Source organism: Felis catus, chromosome F1 (assembly GCF_018350175.1).
Source record: "Felis catus isolate Fca126 chromosome F1, F.catus_Fca126_mat1.0, whole genome shotgun sequence".
Lineage (NCBI taxonomy): Eukaryota > Metazoa > Chordata > Mammalia > Carnivora > Felidae > Felis > Felis catus.
In genome coordinates, this window is record NC_058384.1 from 15,974,699 (window position 1) to 15,987,819 (window position 13,121).

Sequence of the window (13,121 nt, forward strand, 5' to 3'; positions counted from 1 at the left end):
AGTAATTTGAGGACTGAGAAGAAGCCTTTGGAATAAGAAATGGGATAAATTGCTAGTGAATGTTAAGAGTTTTAGCCAAGCAGCATGAATAAAACACAGGGACAGCAATAGGACATAAGGATTTTAAAATACCTTAGATGTGAAAAATGAAGGTTGAGTGATTTTCAGGTCAAGGGGAAGGAGTAGGAAAAGGGCTGATAAAGTAAAACTATGCAAGAGAGGATACTTGATGAATGAGACACCATTATTACAGAGAAGGAAAAATCTGGGACCAAGAAAATGCAACTAAGGACATATGAAAAATATGAAATATATATAGAATTGCATTTCTATATGTATGTGTGTATGTATGGACGTATGGGTGAACTCAAGCTCACACATACATAGTGAGACAAAATGAGAGAACTTGAGTTTTGTCAAAGCAGATGAGAATGGTAAATACAGCATAATTTTGTGATGCAAGAAAGAGAAAACAAAAAGGATCCCAGAGTGAATTACTTTCCTGGTCAAGTGAGCAGTACGGCAAAAAGTATTAAGTGTTAGTTGAAGCAATAAAGAGATAGATGGACAAGATCGTGGTCAGAAATTTAAATACTGTGTAAAAGGTCTGGAGTAACCACTCTGGGAAATTCTTGAGGAATGCAACAAAAGATAATTAAAAGAATCACTGAGCAGCACTGAGACACACATAGGACAGTCCACTTATTTTCCTTGGGTTTATTTACCTGGACTAGGGTCAATGTTTGCCAGTAGCTCCAAATGGGGTCTTAGTCGGTTCAAGTTTGCTGGATCTCCAGTTCGCTGGAGAGCAATTGTTAGTTCCTGAACACTTTGTGCAAAAGACGCTGGGGTCTGCAACTTAAAAAAGAAAAATATTAACTTTCCAAAAACCAGATAATCCTTTTAAAATAAAAATTACTTAAAATATTGCAACCATTTTTGCAATTTATTACCTTTAATTTTACCCTCCCACACATTCCATGCTTTGGCTAGAGACTGGATTACCTGCTGCCTCAACAAAGCCTGCACTTCCCTGCATTCACAGCTTGACATACTGTAAACTCTCTTCCCTCTGATGCACATTCCTCAAATGTGAGACCTTTCTCAATTCCTCAATTTGGAAGTAGACTCTTACCACCTTACGTTCTTAGAGCACTATTAGTTTGGCTCTTGGAGTGCTTCCAAATAACCGAAATCTGGAGTCTCGAGATAAAGCTATACAATACCAAGAACAATGAAACTGAATTCCATCAAACTAGCTTGAGTTCAAGTTCTACTACTGACCAAAGATCATGACACTGGATATAACCTTTACAGACTCAATCTGAAGTCCAATTGCTATACAGACTAAATAATTTCAAAAGTCCACTCCAGCTTAAAAAAAAAAAATCTTAGAATGGTTTGGGATTCCTGGAAGCGATCAGATTGTGTATTTTTCTAAAGCTTTATGACATACTTCTCACATTAACTCTCCTAAGATGGACACACATATGAACTTTAAGAGGGGAAAGTGATTAGGTTATAGTGACTAAAGGGTCTTACTTGGAAACATTTAGCTCTCTATGTAGTTTATTAATATAGATCAGAATTGTTTCCCCACAAAAGATCACTCTTTAAAAGGTAATTAAAAAAAAAAGCATACATTTTAAAAAACATGAAAAATAACAGAACTATCATTTGAATGCTCACATGCCTTTATTCAATTTTTTCATCTTAGCATGCTTTTTATACACTTATATAATCAGCCATTTATGAACTTATGGTTTTGGCTACCATTAATATTATAACAAAAGCATTTTTATATTGCTACCCTTTTCATTATGAAATATTTCAAAGTGTCTAATATAATGACGACACCCATGTATCCACCACCAGGACTTAATAAAAATATTTCACTGACTTTTAAAGAAATTGAATGTTATATATCAGCTGTAGAGAGTATCAGTCCTGAAATAACTAATTTTAATCGCCATGTAACGGAGTTCTGAGCAGAAAGATAGACAACTTCTTTAACAATCTGCATATATTCTCCTTTATAAATAATGTAGCAATTTAATGCCTTTGAGCTCATAACATTTTTGAAAGTTTGGATTATTTCCTTAAAATAAGTTCCTGGCAAGATTAAATTTGATCAAAAGACATGAATATTTTGTTTTTATTCACTGACAAATTGTTTCCCAAAAGATCTGTAATACATTTTACAAACCATCAGCAATGTATGGCAATATATGTCTCTTTGACTAATATAATAGGCAATATTTGTTATGTCACTATTTTAATGGTGTATTTAATTATTACTGGAGTTGAGTTCTATCCTATCAATTAAATGTATTTCCTCTTTGTGAACTGATAGTTCATGTTTCTTTGTCCACTAATTTACTATGATTATTGCTTTTCATATCACTTTTAATAAATTATCTGCACTGTCCAACACAGTAGTTATTAGCAATAAGTGGCTATTTAAGTTTAAATTAATAAAATAAAATAAAAATGTAGTTCTTCAGTTGCACGCTCACATTCTGGGTGCTAAACAGCTGTGGGTGGTTAGTGATCACCAATTAGACACTGCATTTATAAAACATTTTCATTACCACAGAAAGTTCTACTGCTCTGCATGAAAAGATGCCACATACACTGCAAAGTTTGTTTACCAGTTTGTTGTAAGAAGGTCTCTGGATATTATTCGAACTACTGCTCATGATGTGAGGATACTGTTATAGGATAAATTATATAGTCTAGTTCACACAAAAAGGTCAACCTCCTTAGAGAATCTTTATAAAAGCAAGCCAAGTTTCTCTTCAGAGGTAGATAGCTACTCCTATAAGAGACCATTACTAAAGTTTCAAAACATTTTCATCAGTCAGCTGCATAATTTCAGACCTAGGAGTTGGAGGTAGAATTTGGGCAAAAGTATCTAGAAAAGATTTATAGGACAAAAATATATTACATTGGAAATTATGTAACAGGCAGTTATAAAACACATTTTGCAACTGTCCTTTGACATCAATACACTACTCATTCAAAGAATCCTATCTTCGGGAACAGCCAAAAAAAAAAAAAAAAAAGTGGCAGAATAGTCCGGAAAGAGATTTTGTGGCTAAGAACATAGATTCTAGAATCACTATACCCGAGTTCAAATCCAGCCCCATCACTGATTACCTATATTACCCTGGAGAAATGTATTTAACCTCTGTTTCCTTTAATAATACCTTTAAGACCTTTAATAATACAGGTCTATTAAAAGGATTAAATGATTATCCCACGAGGCATTAGTAGGCTCTCAGTAAGTGTTAAATAGTATTGTATTTAGACTACTCTTACATACTGATCTTAATTTCTGCAAATTGTGAGGTGGGTTCTAATGAAAACAAGTATTTAAGGTAAAATAGTAAAAATTAATGCTATTACTGAACGTAATATATTTACATGCTGCTTTAAGACCTTTTTTTTTTTTTGCACTTTCATATATTTCATGTTGAATTACAACAAAAACAATTACGGTATTACCCTAGCTTTAACAAAATTAAATACAGTTCTTAGAGTCAGCAATAATGGAGCTACTCTAGTACTCTTAGTGATCTTTATATCATAACAAAGAACAGAAAAAGTAGAAATACATTTATTGAAAATCTGATCAAACCTAGAATGATTCAGTAACTTATGTGAAATTATTGTGACTGAGAATCTTAAGAAATCTCAACTTATACATCTTCCAGACCATTAAATGGCTGTTATAGGAAGACAATAAAGGCCTTTAGAAAATGGGCTTAATGATTTAACAATGATTAAAACTCAGAGAAGAAAGAAGAAAGAGAGGCAACAACAATAGAGATGGAAGACACTCAAGAAGAATACAAAAGAGTGTAGGACAAAGCGTTAGAACACTACAGTGAAATCTTTTTATTTTTTTCTTAATGTTTTTATTTATTTTTGAAGGGGAGAGAGATACAGCATGAGCAGGGGAGGGGCAGAGAGAGAGGGAGACGCAGAATGGAAAGCAGGGTCCAGGCTCGGAGCTGTCAGCACAGAGCCTGATGCAGGGCTCAAACTCAACGAACTGTGAGATCATGACCTGAGCTGAAGTCGAACGCTTAACCGACTGGGCCACCCAGGCTCCCTATAGTGAAATCTTATATGAATGATGTCACTTGTACATCAATTTAATTTATATGAACAAACTGGTAATGATGTGACTAGTTATGATACTCAGCTACAGATAACATAACTTGTAAGAAGAGCCTGACATATGGTATTCACTCTAACATACATTTGTTAAATAAATAAATTACTAAATCATCAATTATCAAAACTCCAAGATGTGTCCAAGTAAGGAACATAAAAGGGTCTACCTTGTCAATGATTGACTGCATATGAGACTTGTGAGACTGGTCTCCATAAAGCAATGAGGACCATTGGTCTGGTGCAATCCGTAAGCCTGCTTCCATGGCAATCTGCACTATCTGAGAGTCGTGTTCTCGCCGCAGAGCTTCATAGGTTCTAAATTCTTCCTTCAGCTGCATCAAAGAAGAGTCTTCATCACGTTTGGTGACCTAGTAAGACACACATAATCTCATGAGTCAGGTAAGAAACAAAATGAGTTTGTATTTTACATGAACACATACAGAGAACAATTTTTAATATAACAAATTTCTTTTAGCAACAATAGCAAGATAAAATGAACACACTGTTTTGCGTGTAAAACATTTCCCCCTTTACAGATGTCAAACTCTTCTGAATAGGACTTACAGAAAGAATGACTATGTGCTGGGGCAAAGTCCCAAGATTAGATAGACCTTAACACATATACAGTTTATTTAAATTGTAGGAATGTGTGTATGTATTTTCCCCCTAAACGTTTATTTGTTTAGGAGAGAGAGAGAGAGAATGAGCACAAGTGGGGGAGGGGCAAAGAGAGAAGGAGAGAGAGAATCCCAAGCAGGCCCCAGGCTCAGCACGGCGCCCGACATGGGGCTCGATCTCACGACCCTGGGATCGTGACCTGAGCCAAAATCAGGAGTAGGACACTCAACCAACTGAAACACGCAGACATTCCTTCATATGCATTCCTGAAAAGAAGAAAATATGTGGGGCGCCTGGCTGGCTCAGTCAGTGGCAGCATGTGACTCTTGGTCTGAGTCATGAGTTCAAGCCCCATGTTGGGTGTGGAGCCTACTTTTTTATATATACATATGTCTGTGTGTGTGTATACACGTGTGTGTCTGTGTGTGTGTGTATGTGTGTGTGTACGCGCGTATGTGTGTTAAGGTAAAATATATTCTACAGTATATTAGGATACAGGTGATCCTGGACGAGATGAGCCTTTGGCCTAAACCCCACTTGACTCAAAATGTAACGATATAACAAAAATAACAGCAGTAACTACCTCAACAAGCTTAGAGAATTCAATGAGTTAATATGTCAATATGATGGTTAATAAGTTAACACACTGACTAGCACATGCTAAGGGCTCAATAAGTGTTAATCATTTTAATCACTAAAAGATATTATCATCATTAGTATTTTGCACTTTCTGATGGTGGCCTGGACTGCAAAACTCCATGGAAAATTAAGCTAAGCACAGATTATTCATTTTTAGAATCACACCAGCATCTGAATGGTGCTCTGTTAGGAGTACCACCTAGCTCAACGCCAAGCAAGCCCAACAGTAATAATCCACAGTTATGAAGAAGAAACATACATTGCTTTTTTCACAATAACTGCATGAGCATTTTTTCTTTTTTAAAAATCATTGCTTTATTCTCGTAAGGTCTCAATTTCCTCTAGTAGAAAATTTTCATTTTTTTTCCATCAAAGAAAAACTACAGAATATGTTAGTCAAGATTTCTAGGTCACACTGACATTATATTTTAAAATGTATTCCATTCTTATTCCAAGAAAGTCTAACTTAAATTTTGTTAGCTAAGTCCGTACAAAGACCAACTGATTAAAAGAAAAATCTTGTTAAAGACTTGTTTGACTTGTTAAAGGCAAGTCAAAAGACCACACGTGTATGAGTATGTACAAAAACATACTCTCAATATAAGCTAAATATTATTAAAATGTAGAATGTTTTCTATATGATATAATAGGGTTCCCTGGACTTGGCTCTCAAAACTCTTTTAACTAAAAACAATCAAAGATTTCCAAGAGATGCATGTCTAAAGTAACTCCTGGAACTATAACTGTACTCAGAAGGACCAGAATTATCCCAGTTTGAAAAGGTTTTTCAAATGGAAATAAAAGAGATGCTAAAAGGACATAACTAGAACACAGCTATACGGACACATATAGCTGCAAGGAGGAGGGAAAAGCTTAGAGAATTAAATGAGTTAATTTAGTTAATGTTTAATTGTTAATATTATGTTAACTGTTAATAACTGCTAATATTATATTAAATGTTAATAACTCATAATTAATATGTTTAGTTAATTTAGTTAATATGTACTAATAGTACATTATTACCGGCAAGAGAAGCAGGCAGACAATAGAATAAAGAAACATAATCATGACTCAAGTGAAAAACTGGATTTTTTGCAACTTCCAATCTCTTTTTAATTATATTAATACTTCCAATTAGGATTGAAAGAGGTTCACTGGGGTGCCTGGGTGGCGCAGTCGGTTAAGCGTCCGACTTCAGCCAGGTCACGATCTCGCGGTCCGTGAGTTCGAGCCCCGCGTCGGGCTCTGGGCTGACGGCTCAGAGCCTGGAGCCTGTTTCCGATTCTGTGTCTCCCTCTCTCTCTGCCCCTCCCCCGTTCATGCTCTGTCTCTGTCCCAAAAATAAATAAACGTTGAAAAAAAAATTAAAAAAAAAAAAAAGAAAGAAAGAGGTTCACTGTAGGTATTCTAGGGTTTATGGATCCCTACTTCACAGTAGGGAAGTAGGGATTACTACTTCACAGGAGAAGGCTAGATTTCCTTTTCTTTCATTTTCTTTTTCAAGCTTGCAATACTGTATCTGTCTGGTGCTGTTAGTAGAGAACAAAGAACTTTGGAAGCAGACAGACATTCTAAACTGTATTCCAGACGACACTGTAAAATCATGTTATTACAATCATTACAACAAATGTTGTTATTCGGGGACAATCTGAACCAGTTGGGAGTTATTTTGGCTAGAGTTTCTCACAGTTCCAGAGGTGCTTACGGCAAGGACAGGGTTGGGTACAAACCTGGAGTCCACAGCACATTTTCAGTATATATATTTAATCTGTCTCTAGAAAGAAACTTAAGAATATTGGCATTTAGTTAGAGCTTAAAATTTTTTAATTAAATTGGTATGCTTTCCTGTTGATTCTGTGAACCATTTCATCTTTCTCAGAAAATGAGAACATAGACAAGACTATAGTGGGACATAGGATTCTTTAGTTTGAGTGTCAGATGAGGGGACATAGTGACCAAGGAATGGATTTCCTTATAGGCTGTATGAATTAAAACAATTTCAGAGGCATGCCTGGTTCATGAAGTACTAATTATGTGTTGTGTCAGAAGTAAGAAGCCTTAGATGGGGCACCTGAGTGGCTCAGTCGGTGAAGCATCCGACTTCAGCTCAGGTCATGATCTCATGGTTTGTGAGTTCAAGCCCCATGTCGGGCTGGCTCTCTGCTGCCAGCGCTGGGAGCCCGCTTCGGATCCTGTTTCCCTTTCTCTGCCCCTCCCCCAGCTGTGCACACAGGCTCCCTCTCCCTCTCTCTCAAAAATAAACATTAAAAAAGTTAGAAGAAGAAGCCTTGACATTAAGAAGTCAGGAAAACAGGATGAAAAATAAATGATACATAGTGAGCACCAATGTTGGAAGCAGTGCTGATTCAATCTGGGATACAAAAGAAGAAGTCCAGCATTACTATCTACACTGAAAAGAAAGTGGCAAATGGAGCTCCAGTACTGTTTTAACCCCACTGTGTATATGGAATTATAGCAGGAGCAAAGAGCCCAATAAAATTTCTTCCTGCTTCAATGACTCTCTGCTCAGACCAATTCTGCTTATAGTCTCAGCGGGGAAATGACACAATTTAATGGTCTCTTCAAATATAAACATCTATATAAGCCTCGGTTTATGTTGTTCACTATCTAATATACAAAATTCAATGTAACAAGATTTAACTTTAATAGGATACCATCTACATTCTTGAAATGTTGAAATTTTCTGAGGGGGCAACTTTATTGAACTCAAAGATTTACTATTTAAGTTGGGGAAAAACACAAGGTTTCCTTTCAAGCCCAAATGTAACGCTGGTTCCCTGGTTCATACCTTGAAGCAGGAGGCTCTATAAAGGAGCTGGACAACATGCCCAATGCTAGTTTTAGAGGCTTGAGGAAACCGTGGCTCCAACCTTTGCACCACAAAGAGAACCAATACTTTTCTTGACAAAGCAGAACCATCTTCCAAGGCCAAGAGAACCAGCTTTAGAGCTTCCTCCTGCATTGCTAGGAAAAGTTGGGCAAAACCAGAATTTATCATATGCAAAGATAAGACACATCTATTTATTAGAAGGGCAATACTCAAAAACTTCTGCAGGTGCCACTTAATTAATGGGCAACACAACACAAAAACACAAAAAGTATTCACAGTTATACTTTCTAACTATTTTGGGGCAATTTTATACTACACTCTATATATTTTACTTAAGAAAACAGATAAAAAATTAATACATTCAAGAAATATTTCTATCAAAATGAAAACTTTCGCCATTAAAAGTTTTAAATGCTCTAAAAAACTGACATGGAATTGCCCAAGCCATGATTGTCAAGTGGGATATTATTTTGTAACAACAGATATTGCAAAGAACTAGTCTTTCTACATGGCACTTACAGTTCTGACACCATACTTTTAGAATTACTGGCATAATAAATATCAAACTTTAATCACATACCTGGTCCAAGGAACTGGCAGCCCCTAGCTCTGACTGCTGCCCAGAGATTGGAGGACAGTTGCTGAGGATTTTGGTGTTGAAGAATGAGCTCTGTAACTGTTCGTTCACCTAAAGATCGAGCTGCTCTCATAGCACGAATCCTGCCTTCCTCTTCCACAAGTTGGCAGTGGACCAGAGTCACCAGCTTCCTCTGCATTGGGCGACTCAGAACACTCTGAGTAGTGCTATTCAGACCCACTCCTTTAAAAGAGAGTAAAAAGTTATTTCTAGGTTTACAATGCAGCTTTTAAGAGTCCAAAAAAATTTCCTCTGATGGGCTGACTGACTTCATGGATATGTGAACAGCTCTGGTTTCTACTAGGATATTTAAAATAAACAAGAGATAAAATGATATAAATAAAAGCCTCGTTTTCATTTTAAAAATATACAAAAGTTGTTATATCATGTAAAAATAATATTCATTGTAACATTAAATATATTATTATTCATCACAACCATGGAGGGACAAAATTAATAATTCTGGCATATTATTTCATAACAGTTAATTTTACGTTCCTATTGAAACAATAAGCCATAATGGCAAGGCGGTAACAGCAACTTCCAAGTTTATTACATTCTCTATGGCACATCATATAAAACTGAAAAGAAGGCAGATAATCCAGAGTTGTCAAATGGCGGGGAGCCCTCCTGAAACCACTAGTATACTCACACTTACTTTTGCAACTCATTCAAATGTTTCCAACATCACATAAACTTTAAATTCATCTCTTGGAATGGTTTGTAATGATATTATTTACTACTGGTGGGTTTGACTTACAATAAATAAGTGAATTTCATTAACATTCACTTACACCCCACCATTGTTATGGTAAGAAAAGCATCTTTCATAAACATTTATTTGGCATGGATAGTTGCATCTGATTCACCTCTAGCACTGCTGAGTGGTTTCAGGTACAATGCTAATTCTTCTACACATTTCTTGGCTTCCTCATAATGCTTTGTATCTTCAACCCCACTACACAGAGTAATGGGCTGCTGCTCAGGGACCTTGAGGTCAAAAAAAAGGTCTGTATGAGTACACACTAATTAATTAAACAAATGTCTTATTAAGTATATTTTATGCACTGCTACTCTAAAGTGGTAACATCAAAACTCCCACTAAATTTACTGAAGCCTTTCAAAAGACCTTTTCTATACTAACACACTAAATTGAATGCATTATTTTGGTTTTATAATCGCTTTACTGAAACATAATTTGTATACCATGTAGGCGACCCATTTAAGATATATAATTCAATGGTTTTTAGTATATTCACAGGTGTGTAACCATTACAATTTTAGAACATTTTCATCACCCCTCCAAAGAACACCATACTCTTAACTGTCACCCCTCCCATATTTCCTCCCAACTCCCCACCAACCATAAGAAAATACTAATTGGCTTTCCGGCTCTTGTGGATTTGCCTATTTTGGACGTTTCATGTAAACAGAATCATAGAGTCGTGCAGTAACTTCCAAAGTGACTACACCACTTTGCATTCTCACCAGCAATAAGAGTTTCTGTTGCTCCACATCCTCACCAGCATTTGGTGTTGTCAGTGTTTTGGACCTTGAAGCTATTCTAACTGGTGTGTAGCAGCATCTCGCGGTTTTAATTTGTAATTCCTTAGTGGCAAATGACGTTGAGCAACTTTTCATCAGCTCATTTGCCATCCGTGTATCTTCTCTGGTGAGGCGTCCAGATCTTTGCCCATTTTAAAATTATGTCCTTTTTATTATTGAGTTGTAGGAGTCTTTATTACATCTGAGACACAACTTTTAGATCTATGAGTTACAATTATTTTCTCTCATTCTGTGAGTCGTTCTTTCACTCCGATGGTGTCCTTTGAAGGACAAAGCTTTAAGTCTTCAGTTCAATTTATCCTTTATTTCTTGTACTTTTCGTGTCCTATCTAAAAAAACCTCACTGCCTATTCTAAGGTCACAAAGACTTATGCCTATATTTTCTTTTAAGAGTTCTGTAGTTTTAACTTTTACATTGGTTCATTTTGGGTTAATTTTTGTAGATGGCGTGAAGTAGGGGTCCAAATGGATTCTTGTACACATTTGGATATCCAAGTTTTCCCAGCACCATTTGTTGGAAAAACTGTCCTTTCTTCACTGAATGGTCTTTGCAATGTTGTCAAAAATCGTTTCGTATGTGTGAGTTTATTTCTGGACTCTATTTTACTGATCTAAATGTTTGTCTTTATACCAGTATCACACTGTCTTCATCACTATAGCTTTGCAGTTTCAAAATCTGGAGTGTGATTCCTCCAACTTTGTTCTTTTTCAAGATTTTTTTGACTATTTTGTGGTCCTTTCTGATACCATATAAATTTTAGGGTTTTTTGTTGTTGTTGTTTGTTTCTTTTGGAAAAAAAAAAAACACCACCACACATTGGGACTTTGACAGAGCTTACACTGAATTTGTAGATTTCTTTGGGTCTGCCAATCCAGGAACATGCAATGTCTTTCCGTTTGTTTATGTCTTCTTTAATTTCTTTCAACGTTTTGTAGTTTTCAGTGCATAAGCCTTTCACCTTTTATTCCCAAGTATTTTATTATTTTGATGCTGCCGTAATGGAATTGTTTTCTTAGTTTCCTTTTGTATTGTTCATTGTTAGTGCATAAAAATGCAACTAATTTTTGCATGTTGCTTTTATATACTGCAACTTTGCTTAATTCACGTATTAAGTCTTAACAGTTTTTTAATGGAACTCTTTAGGGCTAAAATAGTGGCTACTATATATTAAAATGCCCTATCCTCAAATTTCATAAACATTGGTTGTTTCAGTTAAGGTATGACATAGTCTTACTCATTTTTCAGAAAGGAGTTCATCTTTAGACAACTTCATAAAAAAAAAAGCAAGCCTTGGTTATTTGCTATTTAACATTTATTTATTTTTGAGAGACAAAGAGAAACAGAGAATGAGCAGAGGAGGGGCAGAGACAGAGGGAGACACAGAATCTGAAGCAGGCTCCAGGCTCTAAGCTGTCAGCACAGATTCCGACGCGGGGCTCAAACCCATGAACCATGAGATCATGACCTGAGCCGAAGTCAGTTGTTTAACCGACTGAGCCACCCAGGTGCCCCCTTGGTTATTTGCTATTTAAAAAAAAATAGTGTATTTCTAAAATTATTATCCCTATTAAGTCTATTTTTTAAAAATGTTTCCAAAATGTGATAGCAGGATTTTCAAAATAAAAAGATAAATGATTATGAAATGAAAAATTAAGTACAAGAAGAGAAAGGATCAACTGCACTTTCCCTTTTGACAAATATTTTATAGTGTTGTTGGTGACATCACAAGAAAGGTTTATCAATAAAAGAAGTTTTCTTTTTGAATAAACTACTCTATTCTTTATCTCCAACATACGTAATATCAACCTTTCCTACATTTTAGCAGTTTACATCAAGACTGATCTAAAAAATATTAATGGGGCCAGATCCAAAGTTCTAGTATATCTATTCGGAAAAATGATTTATGATAAATATATGGCATTTCAGACTCAAACTATGCAAATTTAGCAAGGGATTACTTAAGTAACTATCTAGCTTCCAAAAACTCACCTCCCTTGACTTTGTGAAATCTTCTGAGGATACTACTGATCTCTACTTTAAGAATACTGAGAGAAAATTTTCAGAATATTACCATCAGAACTGCCAGACTTACTTTTACCTTTATTTAGGTAGCTGGGGATATATTTCCTCCTACTCTAGAAAAATGATTCCCAAAGGCTATGCACTCTACAGTTTTTGTCACCTTCTTCATCTTTCATTTGAGTAGTGTCTACTAAGTAAAATTATCTGAAGCAGCTTCACTTCTCCTATTTAGTAAAATGCAATGGTTTTTATGAGTAATATTTTCCCCAATATTAAGAGGTCCTTTAAAAAAAAAAACAAAAAAAGAAGGGGAATCTGGGTGGCTCAGTTGGCTGAGCGTCCAACTCTATTTCAGCTCAGGTCATGATCTCACAGCTGTGTGATCAAGCCCCATGTTGAGCTCCGCACTGAGCCTAGAGCTTGCCTGGGATTCATTCATTCATTCATTCATTCATTTATTCATTCTCTCTCCCTCCCTCCCTCCTCCCCCTCTGCCCCACACATCCTCCCTCCCTCCCTCTCTCTCTCTCTCTCTCTCTCTCTCTCAAAAAATAGTCCTTGTGATTTGCCTCTTAGGTTTCTCTAGTGATCTCAATAGCTAAGAT

General features: G+C 36.0%; 1 protein-coding gene across 3 annotated transcripts in view; it reads right to left on the minus strand.

Annotated features, from left to right (window-relative positions):
- Positions 1-13,121, minus strand: part of RC3H1 (ring finger and CCCH-type domains 1) — an 87,991-nt gene that overhangs the window by 36,598 nt on the left and 38,272 nt on the right. For all 3 annotated transcript variants that reach the window (XM_023247906.2, XM_023247903.2, XM_023247904.2), the window contains exons 3-7: positions 9,797-9,917; positions 8,871-9,110; positions 8,249-8,424; positions 4,350-4,550; positions 726-858 (exon numbers count right to left, since the gene is read on the minus strand). In XM_023247906.2, the coding sequence (XP_023103674.1) occupies positions 726-858; positions 4,350-4,550; positions 8,249-8,424; positions 8,871-9,110; positions 9,797-9,917 (871 nt within the window). The remainder of the gene's footprint in view (positions 1-725; positions 859-4,349; positions 4,551-8,248; positions 8,425-8,870; positions 9,111-9,796; positions 9,918-13,121) is intronic.